Source organism: Penaeus chinensis, chromosome 26 (genome assembly GCF_019202785.1).
Source record: "Penaeus chinensis breed Huanghai No. 1 chromosome 26, ASM1920278v2, whole genome shotgun sequence".
In the NCBI taxonomy this organism is placed as follows: domain Eukaryota; kingdom Metazoa; phylum Arthropoda; class Malacostraca; order Decapoda; family Penaeidae; genus Penaeus; species Penaeus chinensis.
In genome coordinates, this window is record NC_061844.1 from 14915925 (window position 1) to 14933424 (window position 17500).

General features: G+C 38.6%; 1 protein-coding gene across 3 annotated transcripts in view; it reads right to left on the reverse strand.

The window, feature by feature from the left end:
* The window catches only part of LOC125038889 (polycomb protein Scm-like), a 19178-nt gene that overhangs the window by 1385 nt on the left and 293 nt on the right, over positions 1-17500 (reverse strand). Inside the window, exons 1-14 of one of the 3 annotated variants that reach the window (XM_047632523.1) lie at positions 17167-17292; positions 13074-13131; positions 12258-12406; positions 11753-12038; positions 10176-10291; positions 9613-9850; positions 9286-9471; positions 8867-9013; positions 6713-7558; positions 6392-6592; positions 6005-6175; positions 5300-5407; positions 3818-3963; positions 1-2893 (exon numbers count right to left, since the gene is read on the reverse strand). The exon at positions 1-2893 is cut by the window's left edge and continues 1385 nt beyond it. In XM_047632523.1, the coding sequence (XP_047488479.1) occupies positions 2759-2893; positions 3818-3963; positions 5300-5407; positions 6005-6175; positions 6392-6592; positions 6713-7558; positions 8867-9013; positions 9286-9471; positions 9613-9850; positions 10176-10291; positions 11753-12038; positions 12258-12406; positions 13074-13092 (2748 nt within the window). In that variant the 5' untranslated portion in view covers positions 13093-13131; positions 17167-17292 and the 3' untranslated portion in view covers positions 1-2758. Of the gene's footprint in view, positions 2894-3817; positions 3964-5299; positions 5408-6004; positions 6176-6391; positions 6593-6712; positions 7559-8866; positions 9014-9285; positions 9472-9612; positions 9851-10175; positions 10292-11752; positions 12039-12257; positions 12407-13073; positions 13132-17166; positions 17293-17500 lie in introns of those variants that run through there. The other 2 variants (XM_047632524.1, XM_047632522.1) reach the window with 2 other exon arrangements.

A 17500-nucleotide genomic window follows, 5' to 3' on the forward strand; every position in this document is an offset into this window, starting at 1 on the left:
ACAAAAGAATGAAACTCAACATGTTAGGAATAGATGACCTATAATACATTCGTTAATAGCCCTGCTCAGGGATAATCATGCTTTAAAGCAATATCACGCACGTAAACAAACTTTCTCAGCCTTTCAAAATAAGCACACGCACCTCACAGCCACACATGGAGAGTCCACAATGCCTGGGTCCTCCCTCCTTCCTTGTGATATTAAATTCAGTGCCATGGGACAAAAATGATTTGATGGGAATAGTAAACTGCTTCTACAACTCAGCTTCCAAGCCTCTGCAAGGGCATCCTGGTGGAATGAGCAAGTGCTTTTCCTGTGCCATCACTCGATTCACATCAACTAGTCTGGTCATTTCCAGGGGTGTACATGTGGACACTGTGCTGGGGTATTTATTATTCATGTGTGTGCGCGTGTCACTGAGCAAGTATGCATGTGACCAAGTGTGAATATGTACATGCATATATGCATGAGTTTGGGTGTGGATGTGGGTGTAAGCATGGGCATGGGTATAGGTGTGAGTGTACAAGTCAGAGTCAGAGTTTGAGTGAGCATGTGAGTACAAGAGAGTGAGTGTGAGTGTAAGCGTAAGTGGGTGTGTGCGGCTGTGAATAGATAAGTGTGTGTTAGTAGGATTGCAAGAATTTGGTTAAAAATTTGGAGGAACAAAACAATAAAGAGCCAATGAACTCTTACAATTGAAGACAAAATGCTTTGTCACCTGGAGTATGCCATACCAGTCAAGCTCAACTCCGTGGCCTTGTGGATAAGGGGCCCTGTCATTGCCAACAGGCAATGAAAGCCACATGCCCCTCACCCCAATGGCTCGACTTGATGTCAGGCAACCACAATCCCAGAGAAAACTTCCTACACTCAAGAATAAATATACATTAATTAAAAAAATAAAATACATTTGATGATCTTCTAGAAGGTACTAATTACCAAGGCATAGTTTACAGATGTAGCAGTAGAAAGATCTCTGGACCCCAGTTTGTGACATCTGCACACAACTCTAAACAGGAAAACAACTAAAAGACCTATCAACTTGAATAAGCAGCCCCAACCATCTGATGTTTTTAATCAAGATTATAAAATAATTTGTTTGACATTTTGTCCATATTCTTAGAGCACAAGAGATTATTAGTTTTGATGACAAAAAATATTAAACTTTCTTCAAATGTTTCTGCACTGTTCTATTGCAAGAAATGTGCTGTAACTGCCATATACATCAACTTCTTATAATCTACTGTCTTTTCTCCCATTTGTAAATAATGACTGCATCATACACACAAAAATGCCTGGACAACTGCTCCTACCTGCAGCAAGGAAGAGAAAAGAATGGTGAAATGTGTTTGACAAAACAAGAGAAGACATTTCAGAGGTTCAACACATTCCTAAACTTTTACAAGTAGAGAACATATTTGTAATAAATGTTGCTGGCAGACACTCCCACGTCTTATCTCGACTAATAGAAATTACTCCTTACAAAATATAGTGTCAAAATTATCGCTTTACTTTATTTCACAAACAATTTGTCCTTTTTTTTTTTCTCTCTTTTTCTTCTAATGTGATACAGCTCTTCTAAAGCTAAGTTGAAAAAGTAAACATTTACAACCACTGGCAAATGCAAAGATTTCTGCAAGGCTACAAGTGTGAGGAGGAGGAGGAGGAGGAGGAGGAGAGAAAAAGATGAATAAGGGCAAGGGAGAGACAAGACAAGGGAAGCCACGTGTGAGGCATTGAGACGGCGGGCACCCCACAGCAGGCTCCCTTATATCCAAGTCTTGATTTTACTTGCATAAGATTGGTGAGTTTTGATATGGCCAGCGCGCACTTCCACGGCTGATATGAAACACCTAACAGGAGTAAAATACAACTACTGGTGATTCTACAACATTGAGAGAGTCATTGGAGGGAGGGAGGAAAGAGTGGGAGGGGGGCAAGAGGGACGCACCAAACACGACAAAGTTGTAAACGTCAAAAAGTAATTTGCACTATAATTGCAAGCAATGGTAAGCAATAAATGCATGACTGTATATAAAAATATCTACATAAATTCTTTAATCTTCTTCCTATCTTATATCTTTTTTTTTTTCTTTGTAAGGCTCGTTCTCCTGTTATGATAGTCATTTGCTTACAAAACAACTGCCCACAAACCAAAGACAGCAGCAGATGAGAGCAAAAAAGTAAGTTGCATTGTCACCACCTTCATCACTCTGTTGGACATATCTATGAAATCTCAGAGCTTGTCTTGAGTCCAAAGAAAAAAAAAAAAAAAATAAACAGGACAATGCTTCCACTAGACTTCAATCGGCAGGTAGAACGCCCACCCGTCATTCACATGAAAGCCATACCCACTGCAAGCATAACTGCTTGTCACACTTGGATGTTTCGTTTCATAAAAAGGTCTACTTCACATCTCGTTCCAGAGGTTTCCAGTGCATTATGCTTTTCCTAGTGGGTGTGTCTAGAATTTTCCTTTAACTCTTTGAACGTCAACTCTTCACCATATTCGGCTTTTATGAGGGGGATTTAACCAGACTTCTTTTGTAGCAAAAATTATAATAATTAATCTTATGATGGAACTGCTTCCCATAACTAAAAAAAAAAAAAAATAAATAAATAAAAAATAAAAAACTACGATGAAAAATAAAACAACATTAAAGGTAAGCCACTCATTAAATGATTTCACAAGACAAAATTCTGAGTAATTCCTCTCTCTGGTGCCTAGCGTTGGGTGAAAAACATCGCTCCAGCGCTGTTAGGTGACGAGGTGCTTGCGTCCACGGATTTTGTTGATCAGGTTACAGATCTTGAGGGCTGGGCCCAGCTTGAGACCCATGTATTTCATCATCATGTCACTGTTGAGGAGCAGCAAAGCCTTCCCATCAATCTCCTGTCAAGAGAATGCAGACATGACAGAAAAGGACAGGAAAGGAACCATGATAAGAGACCATGACACAAAAGGAACCAAGGGCACGAATAGCAAACCAGCCAGGGGAAGAGCATATATCATTGAACTAATATTGGAGCAGCTGCAGCTCAATCTGGCATGTGTCTTGCCTCATTCCCAGTGAATTTCCTTGTAACCTAATTAATTTTCTTTCCTCCCTCCCGTTTCTTTTCAATGAAAATTATAATTTCTTTACGCTTTATTACAAACTACTATCAGATACAAAACAAAAATGGGAAACCAATCATTTAAAATATAAAATGAGAAATGAAAATCAATGCTCTTTAAACCGTTAAGCCTACATTATAATAAATATGTACTAATGAATAAGGAATATTATTATAATCATTATTACAATAATAGCATGATGATGACTATCAAAGAATGTGAAGATCCTGTGAACCAACAATCTATGAATAGTTTTTGAATAACAGGTATAGTATACGGAGTTCTTCTACAAACTTTTATTGGAACCAAGGATGAAAATTGACTTCCCAGTTTGTTTCAAGTCTCGTAGGTCTTATCCAGTCTCATTTTGCAGATGCCTTAAGCCCTAATCTTATACCTTTTTTTAACTGGAAGCTCCTTGTATGGTACCAAAGTTGGTACATTTTAAAAAAGTGTGATTTCTTGATAATGCTGATCTTAAATTTCCTTAAAAGACTGACTTAAAAACAAGCCTTGAGGTGTCACTGACTCCAAATGCTGTAAAAAAATAAAACTCAAAACTAACACTGGATACATACATGAATATCTTTTTTCTAATACAGGACAGAGAAAAAAAAGACAAGAAACACCAAAGAGAGTAATAATTAGCAGCTGAGCCCAGGATCTGCTCAGGCCAAGAAATAGGCTTTGTTGACTCACATGCCGTCTGAAGAGGTCAGCATGATTGGCCAGGGCAGGGTCAGTGGCCGCTATGTGAGTGATGACTTCCTCCACGGTCCATTCAGCTGGGTCACCTCTTGGCCGGGGGCTCTGCCCAGGCTCGCTTGCTGAAGAGGGGGATGGCTCTGGGGAGAGAGGAGGGACATCAATGCATGACTTAAGAATATAGTTCAAAAACCATTATCCAAACTCATCTAGATGTGCAGAATACTATAATTTTACCACAGCATCACTGCTCAGTCTACTACTGGAGTTCAGTGAATGCATGGGGTAAACTATCATAACCCTATTGATTAATAGAGGATTCCTTTCTGACAAAACTTGGCCTTAAAAATGGAACCTGCTCTGACAATAACAAAACTAATAAATTAATATCTAGTATATACATTCAGTTATTTACAACCATACATGAAGGTAATGAATATTTAATTGCATTAGGAATATAAAATAAAGTATATCTTGGTATCTGCAAAATCAAAGTAAAAAGCAAATTCTATGAAAAGTATCCTTTCACCATTAGAAAGCTTCAACTATGTTTAACAATGCTTCAACATTGTGAGCATTTTATATTACATTAACCCATTGGATCCAGGCAACACAACCATCACGTCATGAAAATATCCAGGTTGAGGGGTGGGTGACATGCGTATGCAGTCACGGGAAAATCTGGCTGTAGGCCGGGTGCCATCAACCTGCCATCGTGAGCATTGCGGCTGAAGGCCAGGCTGATGGATGAGACTCACCATGAGTTCACAAACCTATTGGGAGGTTTATTTTATCAATTTGAGTATTTTGCATCATTCCCATCAATGTACAAGTGTGGAATGAAATGTCTGTGAGCGGCGACTGGAAGAGTGCCAGCTATGTGGAAGACGTCATTCGATGCTCAGCATTGTACTCCAGGTGCCGTGACCGGCAACACAGGTTGTTTTACAGAAAACTGAATATAACGTAAAAATAAAACATGAATGACAAAGGTAACATAGTGTACATAGTTTTATTTTTCTTGCACCGAGTTGTAGTCTACTTTGAGAGATGATTGGAATCCATGCAAAGAAAAAAAAAAACTATTACCATTTAGATAATGCAAATCAAATGGCAAATATGGACATTGGAAAATGGCCAAAAAGCTAAACACCCATATGAGTAAAAATAATAAATAACTTTGCAAATTGGAGGCATATAGTCTTGTCACCATGCACGGCCTACAAGAAGCCACCCGGTAGAGTGGCCGCTCACGTAAGCCTAAGGCCAAGGTTTTTGGTGATGTGATTGCCTTGATATAGCTGGATCGAACGGGTTAATAATGACAATACCTTGTTAATTATTCAAATTGGTCTTTGCCAGTCATACCTGGAAACATATTAGGTCTTCAACAAAAACATCCTTTATAAACATTTATAAAAAAATATACAAAAAAAAATCTCTACATCAGAATTGTTCATTTGAAAAATGTCTCACCTTGTAATACACGTTTAGCCACTTTTGATGGACTGAGGACATCACTGGGCTCACTGGAGGCTGGTCGTTTGATGTTGGACACTGCCACATGCTGGGCTGCTTCTTGGTCTGGGGGCGGGTAATAATTCGAGCTCAAAATTTCTCTCCCTTAGCCTAATGCTGCTGGGAAAATGACGTTAACCGTGGTTTTGTTTTGTAAAGTGTCTCTACTCACAGGTAGTTCCACAAACGCTCAGCCAGCAAGGCTTCAACTAGTAGACCTTGCGACCTCACAGGATTTCCCCTTCCTTTGATTTTTCATCTTTCTTTCTTTCTTTTTCTTAATGCCATCAACATTAATATTATTATCATTAAAGACATTATGCTTACTATAATGTTATCAATATTAACATGGCAATAGAATATTTCCAAAAATCAAGGAATAGAACAAACAGGTGAGATAGGTAGTACATGTTATTGACTCTGGTGACTAGGCACTTGTGGAGCTATCCATGTATATAGACACATGGACTATAAACTATACTCACAGTGGGCATGGCAAGTACATTTATGCCATCCCCGGGAGCACTGGGTAAATGTCTTAACTGAATATTCTGGCACAACTTCAGTACCATCTTTACAGACAAACTAAATCAGTAATCACAGAAAGAATATTGCAACAATAAATGACCCTATCAACATGAATTGGACAAAAAAGCTGCTTACCCCTTTTGAATTGTGCAGGACTCTGCCGCGCACACTTGGTACACTGGGTGATTGGCTGCTGTGTGTAAAAGTTCTCACAGCACATCAGATCTTCAAAGAGTGACTCCAAAGCACTCCAGAAATCCTCCACTTTCTCTAGAGATGTTAGTCGATGGGTTTCCGCATCCCCATCTGCAAAGTGAAGGAAGGTATTGATTCCTCCCTTGTCTATCTCCTCAGTTCAAATATTTCATTAGATATAGGTTATCACGTACTATACAAGGACTACAATATCCTTCAACTTTGGAAAATAAAAAATGCATACACAAAGCAATGGAAAAGCTAAAACTCCCTAAACCTCCCAGTTAGTTTATTAGTTAGTTTAAAAAAACCTGCCTCAGATAATACCTTTGATAATAACTTTGCCGTTGCCACGAGGTAGGAGGGAAGTGACTGCACGAGGGTCAGGGGCGGCATCAACCAGGGCTTGGACAGACTCTCGCACAACACGGTTGAGGCTCCCTGGCCCAAACTGGACAGGGAGCTCGCTCACGCGACCAGAGTCCAGGTATGGTCCACACGTGCAGCCATGATTAACATAAACGACAACTGGAGAGAAAGTTTATGTTATAGTTTGACAATAAAAAAAAAGATTAGTTACCAAAAGCACTGCATATATGAGACTTTCAAGATTTACAAGATGAACAACTTGAAACCTGGACCACATACCTGAGGCACTTAATTTGTGGACAGTCGAGGTATCTGGTTCTGTAACTGTTATACTTGGTGATTTTTGTTGAGGAACAGGTATTGTTGACTCCAGTCCAGCAACCACTGGTGACGAAGAGGACGAAGAGGAGGATGAGGAGGAGGAGGACGTGGAGGATGACGAGGCACCCAGGGGTTTCTGCGAGGAAGTGATGGAAGGCGATGTGGGGGGCTCAGGCGTTCTGGGGTTAGATGGGTGTGGGAGGGCCGAGGGCGTGGTGGAGGACGTGATGGCTGCCGATGTTCCCGTATTGGGGGGTGGTACAGTGGACTGGCTGGCACTAGGGGTGCTATTGACGCCTTCCGATCCTCCCGATCCTGCAGGAGTCTTGGTGGGCGTAGAAGTGAGCGGGGTCATAGCAGGCGACCCCGATGATGTGGATGACTTAGTAGATGAGGTGGGCTTGCCGCTCGACTGACTGACTGTGAGCGCTGGAGCTGATGGCGAAGGTGATGACGAGGATGAAGATGAGGGGGGTAACTTGCTGGTTGACGATGGCTTACTTAACGAGGATGACTTGGCGGAGTTGGACGTGGATGACTTTGCTGATGAGGATGAGTTCTGCAGCGAGCCTGCCTTGGTGGGTGTGGACTGTGGCTGGGAGGAGGGGGGGCTGCCTGGAGGTGGGGAGGGGGAGTGGTGCCTGCCACGGCCACCAGACTTGGCCAGGGGCGAGCTGGCCACAGACGAGGGGCTCTTGTCGTTTGCTGCAGTCGCTGAGGGCACTTCCGGGGACTTTGAGGAACCAGCCAGGGGAGGAGGGATGTTCAGGACCCGTGCCTTGTATCGGCTGCTGGGAGGGCCCCCTGCAGATACCAAAGGAAGCAATTCACATTGGGGAATGCAAAAGTACACAATATAGAGTAGTGCACTATAAATGCATGCATGGGATATTTTATATGGCCGAAGTAAAGACAAAAGATACATTATGACAAGGTGTAAAAATATCATACACACATCATCCGTCAAATGATATGTATTTTGTTAATATACATCACCTTCCACATATGCAAATAACCTTAATTTTCCCATATCACACAGTAAAAAAAATATTTTAAGGGGATCCCTATCATTTGTCATTAACATAAACAACAAAAAAAAAAGATGAAATAATGATTTGATGAACAGTGATACACAATATCACATTGGAATACATCACAAAAGGGGGAAATGTTGACCAGGGCCATCATAAACAGTGGTTTGCTCAAGCATATAGTCTATATTCTTAACATAACATTTAAAAGTGTAATACCCACATTTTTATCAAATACAAAAAAGAAATGCAAATGGCATAAGTTATGAAACCTAGTGCAATTCTCAATTGCCAAATGAGTTCAGAGAGATGCATGCTGATAATGGCATCAGGAACATGGGTTCAAAAGGTGATGGGAGAGGGTCATCAGATTTTAAGCTATCCATCTCTTTTCATTTTTAACCAGGTTTCTTGTGAAAGTATCAGGAGTGGTTGAGATGGATGGGTGAGGACTGTCATGCATTTCATGTTCAAAATGATGCCATTGAGAGAAAGAATGCCAACTCCCGAAATTTTAATTTTTTTTTTTCTAAAGTCAAGCACACCAGTCCTCATAACTGTCCAATATCATCTGCCTGTTAGCTGTTTCTGTTCCTTTTTATTATTGGCATCTTATCTAGCATGCTTGGGTGAGTTTGCATCAGACATTATCCATTAATGAGTCCCGGAAGTAAATCAAAATCAAGACTCAACAGCATCTCAGGATACTAGTGAGGCAGTATAAGCCCGTTTCAGTGGCTGGAAAGTAGATGTGCACTATTCGTGTATACTGTAATTCTCGTTAGCAGTGCACACAAACATCAGATTTTGGTACCTTTACACAGGTTCTAGAATGCAAATTAAAAAATGTTTATACAAGCTTACACTGAAGTCTATTTAACTCTTTGTTTCATATTGGTTTTCCTGTGCTTATAGTCGATTTTTGATAAACTTTTAGAACCCTACTGAGGAAAAAGTTAAATGCAGTCAACAATGTATCCAACAAAATGTTAATGATGATTGAGTGAAATGATAAATAAAGGCATAACAAACACTGGAGATCCCTTTCAGAAAGCCCAAAAAAAAAAACAAAGCCACTCACACATCTGGCCTGGGGGCTGCAGAGGGTGCCCTGACATAGCACACCAGCCCACAGGGAAAATATCTCTTGAATCATAGCGGCACCAGTAATCAAAGGCACCTCTCCAGCCATCAAATGTCACATGGATCATATCTCCATTCACGGCACCTGAAGGTGGGGAGGGGAGGTGCATGAAGGTGTGAGGAACATATACATTAACATAAAGGAAAAGAGCTGCTATTAAAAGAATGACCAAATCCTTGAACATTTTTGTGTACAAATACATGTAAAATGCAAGTTACTTCAAAAAATGTTTCAAATTAGCAACAAAGTCAAGCCATCACAAACACCAATAAAAATAATTTCTGCCAAAAACTGTGAAGAAATTGGCCTTTCTAAAAAGGCCAAACAAAAAGCAGGAGTTTGTCTCTCTGACTCACCAACAGTTGCAGCACAAATGAGCTGAGGATTCTTCTTGTCAACAGCTTCTAGCTTCATGCCAACTTCAAAGTAGTTCTTGGCAGGTGTGGGCGGCTCTGTGCGAAATATGTGTGGAGGGGAAACCTCTGCATTCTGCAGTGTCTTTAGGAGGAACATTGGCCAGGATGATGCGTTCATGCGGAAGCCTGGAAGGAGCATTCACAAAGACTTGTATTATTGTGTTTTTCATGAAAATTTACCTACTCCTGCATATTTACAGATACCAAATGATGAAAGAAATCAAATTTAGAACAACACTTTTTTGAAGGAAATATCTACAGCCTTACCAAGGGGTGGTTGCAGCATTCCTCCATGCTCCTCACAATGTCCAATAGGGTGGATCTCATTGTTGCAGTCTACCAAGCGCCAGAAGTCGTTCTTGTTGTCAGAGCCATCAAGCCTGAGTCTCAGCCTAGGGCCTAATGTGCCTACCACTGTAGCAATGCAGGTGGACGTCAGGTTTCGCGGGTCCAAGGCCTCCAGTTTCATGCCAATCTTGAACTCATTCTTGGGGGGGATTTTGTGCTGTGGGAAGGGGAGAGGAGGAAAAGAAAGATGAGGCTTAAAGTCAGACAAGATGCAACAATAATGCTTACTCCAATTTTTGAAAGTAATTATAGCAATGCAAAAGAGAAAGAAAGATAAAAGGGAAATGGATGAGGATAGGGGTAGAAGAGAGAAGGTGAGAGGAGAGAGGCAAACAAAAGAGAGTACAAGAGAGAAGGGGGAAAAAACAGACAGTATGCAAGAAAATGGAGCAACAGAAGTGACAAGAAGAGATTGGAAGGAAAGAAGAAAAAGAACAGTCAGCACAAAACAAAAACCAAGCTCCTGAAAGTGTAAGTGTTACCTGTTTGAAGCATTTGGCAGGTGAGGGTATGGAGTTGGTTTCCCTGAGGTAGTCTTCCCAATTGAACTCTGCAGCAGCCTCTATCTGTGCCAAGGCTGCGGCACTCAGACCCCGCCCTGCAAGGGGAGACTCATGTAACCGATCCTTTGTTCCTTCTCGGAAACTTAATTTCCATGGCGCAAGCCAATGCTTTTGCTTTTCCTTTGTTTCTGAGTCTAAACATTATGCATAATATATCCAACTGCAATCCAAGTCACTTGTAACAAAAAAGGGCTAATCTCTTTTCTAAGTCACACTATACAAAGAAATAAATTCATGCCTTATGCTTAGTATGCCAACCCATGTATGAAGCATCAAGGAAAAACATAGAGAACCAGTTCAAATATTCTCTAGCCAAGAACATATTTCATACGACATGCACTGACATCAGACTACATCTACAAGACAGCATTAGATCTTGGCATCATGGGTACCAAAGAGGTCAAACTTCTGTCAGCTTACTTACCAAGATCAGTCTGAAGAGACAACTGCCCCAAAAGCAAGTCATTTCAGATTTTGCAGCTCCTTCACTTATAAAAATGAGTGCAAATATTTCCCCATCCACTAGAGCTTAAGCAGTATTTGTGTCTCAGATTTTGAATTTAAAATCCTATCATAATCAACATTTTTTTTTATTTCAAAACTAATGTGTTTCTGATATAGTTGTTCTTCACTATAACTTTGGTATACTTTCCTATAAAAAAGAACATTAACACTTTCTGTTTCACCTAACAAAATGTAGGTTAAAAAAAACTTAAACAATGATCCACACTAAATATGAAAGATTAATATATGATTGTATCACCTTTATATGGTCTTCTAATCTCTGCCCAGGTAACTTTTTCTCATAATCAAACACCAGGAATGAAACACGATGGGAAATGTGCAGCCAACCTCCTCAGCAGTCATATACTATTTGTCCCATATGACAGTGTTTTCCAATCTGTGCTTCCCAGATCAACTTCAAAGAAAACTTCCAAATTGCCTACATGAAAAAGAATCAAGCTTTCCACCTTAGAATATAGTTGGAAATCTACCCTGATTCTACAGGAGACAGCTTTCTACCAGATAAGAAGACAGATACTATCAAAGCTTACAATCATAGATGTAATCCAAATAAAAGCAACAGTGAACACATCCATTCAGACATGCAACTTTCATTCCTATATGACCTAGATTTTTTTTTTTTTTTCATGCTATTTTGACAGAACTGTTGAATAATGTTCTCTCCATTTAACCTAACAGCTGTCAGGTGCCACTCCTATTTCCTTACCCATGGGCAGTTGTTGGCAAAGCATACCAGAGCAGGTGCAGAGGAGACGCCAAATGCCTGGAACACTCCTTCCAGCATTCATTTCCCTTCTCACATCAAGAGGGAGAAAAGGGCCCCTCAACTTGACTACCCCCCCCTTCCCCCACAGATGCTGCAAGCTCTACCGGCCCTTGGCGTCTCCCTTGCCCCACTATGGAGTCTTGGCCGGGAGGTCCCCACTGCCAACCTTCCTTCCTTTCACACTAGCAAATGGCCTCCAATCTACCTTTCCTACCCGCAGCTGCTTCCGGGCCAAGGGAGGCCTTCTCGTTGGGTGACACACCGTTGCCCGAGGAGGGGGACATGCTGGAGGGCGGGCTCGTCATCGAGGAGAATGACGAAGAGGCCACGCCCGCTTCTTCCTCCGTGTCTCCCTGCTGCTCTTTGTCCTTCTCTTTTTTGGCCCAGGCCTTAAGGCACTCATTGCTGCACAGCTCTCGCCGACGGCCTGATGAAGTCTCGCACTTGACTGGCGTCGAGCGGATGACATTGTCACAGTTGGCACAAGTGCCCTGGGGGTATAGAAACAAGGAGTTACCATACCATGCTCACAAAGTGACTGCATTATCAAAGTGCTATGTCACAATGATCACTCTATTATATAAAAAAAAAAAAAAAAGAGAGATCCAAAAGTATAAATCATTATCGCTTATAGGTATATTACAAGAACACATATAAAACCCACAAGAAAAAAAAATTCAAAGGCCAAATTCCCTAGGCTGGAATCCTACCTTCCGAAGAGCCTTTCTGTACTCCGAGAGGCACGTTTCCGAGCAGAATTCTCGTTTTCCTGAGCTCGTTGGGAACACATATTTCAATTGTGACTTCACCTCCGAACACCACGTGCAAGTGCGTGGGTTCTTTGGAGGTCTGCCTGGACCTGGAAGCAAGCATTTACATTTATATCAGCTTAGGGTAAGAGATCATGCCAATGATAATGTTGGGGAAAGGATGACGACAGGAAGGGTAGGAGGGAGAGAGGGGGAGAGAGGGGGAGAGGGAGGGAGAGGGAGGGAGAGAGTGGGAGAGAGAGGGGGAGAGAGTGGGAGAGAGAGGGGGAGAGAGTGGGAGAGAGAGGGGGAGAGAGTGGGAGAGAGAGGGGGAGAGAGTGGGAGAGGGAGGGAGAGAGTGGGAGAGGGAGGGAGAGGGAGGGAGAGGGAGGGAGAGAGTGGGAGAGAGTGGGAGAGAGTGGAAGGGAGAATGGGAGAGGAATAAGGAGAGGAGGTGTAAAACAGAGAGAGAGGGGGGGTGCAGACAAGTGGAAGGGAGAACGGGAGAATGGCAGACTATTTTTATCCTGATAATGCAATTCATATTTTCTTTATGTCCATTACTTAAGCCTTTCAATAACCTTGACAGTCTTACTCTTAAGATTTACTACTAGAGGATGTGACAGGCTGGGAATGGAGGAAGCGGAAGAGGAAGAAAGGCACAGGCTGACACAACATCCGCCAATTTCAACACTAATAACAATAATACAAATAAGAATCTGAGCCTCTAAAGTACGCTAATGGAGTCCATGACTAAGAACTGCAAAAATGTCTGACCTCTCCCCGGTGTTGGCATCTTCTTGCAAGATTTGTCAACACTTCACCATCACTGCTTCTGTAAGAATAAGCAAAATAACTATTAAAATACAGGTAACAAGCCAAGACAACAATGAAAACCCTTGAGGGTAAAAACTTTTTCAAATGTACATATTCCCTAACATCACAAGAAAAAGGAAAATCCACAATGCAATATGACAGAATACAAAGTATAAGTGGATATACAGTATACAATACAACAGATACAAATATATAAAGAGAAGCAGAGCCACATCATCAACCCAACCCATTTCACATTCCTCAGTTCCTCAGCAGATGAATCAAACAATAAAAATGACTTTTGATTGTTGGCTTCTCTGATATATATATATATATATATATATATATATATATATATATATATATATATATAATAGCTCGCACACACACACTCACACACACACACACACACACACACACACACACACACACACACACACACACACACACACACACACACACACACACACACACACAAATATATATAAATACATACATACATATAAATATATACATATATATAAATATCTATATCTGTATATATACATACACAGATATATATATAAATATATATATATATATATAATATATATAAATATATATATATATGCATATATACATACACATATACAAATACATACATATACACATATATATAATTATGTATAAATACATAAATATAAATATGTACACATGTATAAATATATTCATATATACATAAATATAAATATGTACATAAATATATAAATATATACATATACATATATATAAATATATACATATACATATATATAAATACATACACACAAACACACACATATACATACACATACATATATACATTTATTTATATACATACACATATACATATATAAATTTATATATACATATATATATATTTAATATACACACATATATATGTATACATACATATACACCTATACCCAGGCATATATATATATATTTATATATATACACATGTACATATATGTATACATATATACTTAACCAATGCCGCCAGGGTAAATGAATAAAAAATGGGGAAAATGCTGTGCTCATTTCTTATATTTTTTGTGAAATGTCTCTATACATAGATGGCTCTGCTAGTGCTTAGCCTTACCTGACTTCACCTTTCCTTGAATTGGCAAGAAAAACATATTTTTTACTAGTGCAAATGAACAGCAAAATAAAGATAACGTAAAATATTTTTGTAAATCAATGAAAAGGGTAAAAAGGCGAGACAGGCATTGCTCGTAATTGGCTCATTGGTGACTTAGTACAAGTGTAGCCATCTATTTATAAAAACAATTAAACAAGTAACTCATAGTGGGCATAGCACATACATACATGTCATGCCCGTCAGCATTAAATATATATACATAATATATATAAATATGTATATACATCTATATACATTACTTATATACCTATATCTATTTATCATATATGTATATGTATATATATATATATATATATATATATATATATATATATATATATAAATATATATATATATATATTATATATATATATTATATATATATCATAAATTCATATATATTTATATATATATTATATATTTTATATATGTATCATATATATTTACATATTTATACATATTATACATATATATCTATATATTATATATATATATATATATATATATATATATATATATATTATATGTATATTATATGTATATTATATATATATTATATATATTATATATATATCATACATTTATGTATATTACATATTTATATATCTATCTATATCTACATCTATATACATATATATACCTATCTATCTATCTATCTATATGTATTTATATATGTATTTATATATATATTTATTATATATTATACATACATACATATATATATATATATATATATATATATATATATATATATACATATATATATATTTATAAGGTATATAAAATGTATATATAATATATACATATATACCTTATAAATATATATTATATATATATATAATATATATATGCATAATATATATATATATACATATATAATATATATATATATATATATATATATATATATATATATATATATATATATATATGCATTATATATGCATAATATATATACATATATATACATATATAAAACATATATAATACATATATATATATATATATATATATATATATATATACATAATATATATGTACACATATATGCATATATATATATGATATAATATATATATCATATAATACATATATATAGTACAATATATATATAATATACATAAATAGATAGATTTACATATATATTTTTATTTTTTTCTATATATATCCTATATATTATCTCTATATAATTATATATATATAAAAATATATATATATATATAAATATATATATATATATAATTTATATTTATAATATATATATAACATGTATATGCAATATATATACATATATATATATATAAATATTTATATATAAATATATATATAATATTATTTATAATATATATATATATATATATATATATAATATATGTATATACATAATATACATATATACTTGTGATGAAAGCCTGCAATCCTCAGTCCTAGACAAGTGTGGTTGTGTCAAGGCAGGGCATGGCCTTTGTGCTTCTGGTTCGCTGGCAAAGGACATCTAGCCTCAAATTTGTGTCTTCTGACTAGAGCTTGGACTGGGAGGTCTACAAGCTACTTCTTGTCTGAAACTATGGACCTGATTGGCCTTTATCAGAGACCAAAGGTGAAGAAACCTGTGGCAGACTTCCAATACCTCCCTCAAGCAGCTGACTGCACACAGCAACCAGCGCATGGTCCCTTTAGGCAGGTGAAGCTTCTATCAGCTTTGAGCTAATAGTTATTGGATCATGCACTTGAGCAACAGAAACATTCACACAAGTTCTCCCAGTTCTACACTGATGAAAATTACATCAATTACATTCTTCCTTTACCTTTTCTTAAATTTTTTTAAAAGACTCACTTTCTTACTTTCAAACATGTTACCAAGATGACAATAATATAGTCTTAAAGACTATCAGCATTTATAATCCTCTAGGTTTTCTATGATTCACAAGTAATTGCAGCAACATTTTTATAAAGACAACATACACAGAGAATAAACAATTTGTTTCACAATGGAATTATGACTAAATTAATTTCCAAATTTCATGCAATTAATAGAAATCATGATTTTGGGGGGAATTAAACTTTTCTTCATAAAACACTTTGAACACAGTTGTAGAGGCTTTTAAAACAGGAATATTTTCTCAAGATTATCTCGACTATTCTACCCAATTCTACTGATTTGTGCTGGAAGGCCAGCCAGCTGGAGTCTGCTCTTTGGTGCAACTCCAGCACCAAGCTAACAAATATTCTAGCAAGACAGAGCTTGGCCTGGTTATTTTCTTGATCATTCTCCAGGGTGCAGGTGCAGGGTGCCGCCCAATAACGCCAAGTCTTTTCCCATTCACCAAGATCACAGCTCACGCACCTGACGTGAAATGACGCCCCTAATGCACTCTGGCCAAATAAACTTCACCAAACACTTTCCTCGCACTGTCTGGCTTGACAAACGTAAGTGAAAGGAATGAAGCCTATGCATTCTGGCCATCTCTGGGCCATTCTGGAAGGAGCCAACAAACCTCAACTGCATAATGAGGCTATTCCTGTTTGTACACAAACTGCCGCATGGATGACGGTTGACAGAGACTTGAAAATGCAGAGGTCAGAGAAAAGATGTCAAGAGCTGTTGTGGGCTCCATATATCTCGGGCACCAGCGTGCGTGTAGTACCACCACAAGCCCTGAAGAGCCTATTATTTGGCAATAAACTGGGATCCATTCTTCTACGGAACATGCAGATTTTATTCTCAATTTTCATCATTTCCTTAAAACAAAATACTTTCTGGTTTTCACTTTACAGCAACTTTGACATACACGAAAATGCACCACACATAGGTTTGAAAATGTAATATAAACCACAAAGTAAACTCAACAACTGAAATTGCATACAGGTTCACTGGTGTCCAAAAAGACTCACTGGTGTTCAAACTTTCAAACTAAGTGAGCAAATTCCTTCCAGGAGTCCCTTTGCCAGGCCCTCGCGAGGACCCAGGGCGCCCCCTTCGCCCATGCCCCCGGAGGCTCAGGAACCCGGGAAGCAGCGAAGGAGGCGAAGAGGAAGGAGGCGAAGAGGAGGGAGGCGAAGAGGGAGGCGAGGGCCACACTCGGCGATAAACAAGTGGACGAGGAGGAGCCGAGAGCCCGGCCCGACGCCTCACTTCCCTCCCTCTGCCCCTGCCTCCCCTGACCCCGCTCGCCGCCCCTGCCTCCCCTGGGCCACCGTGCCTCCGCCGGCGCCCCTCGAGCCCCGG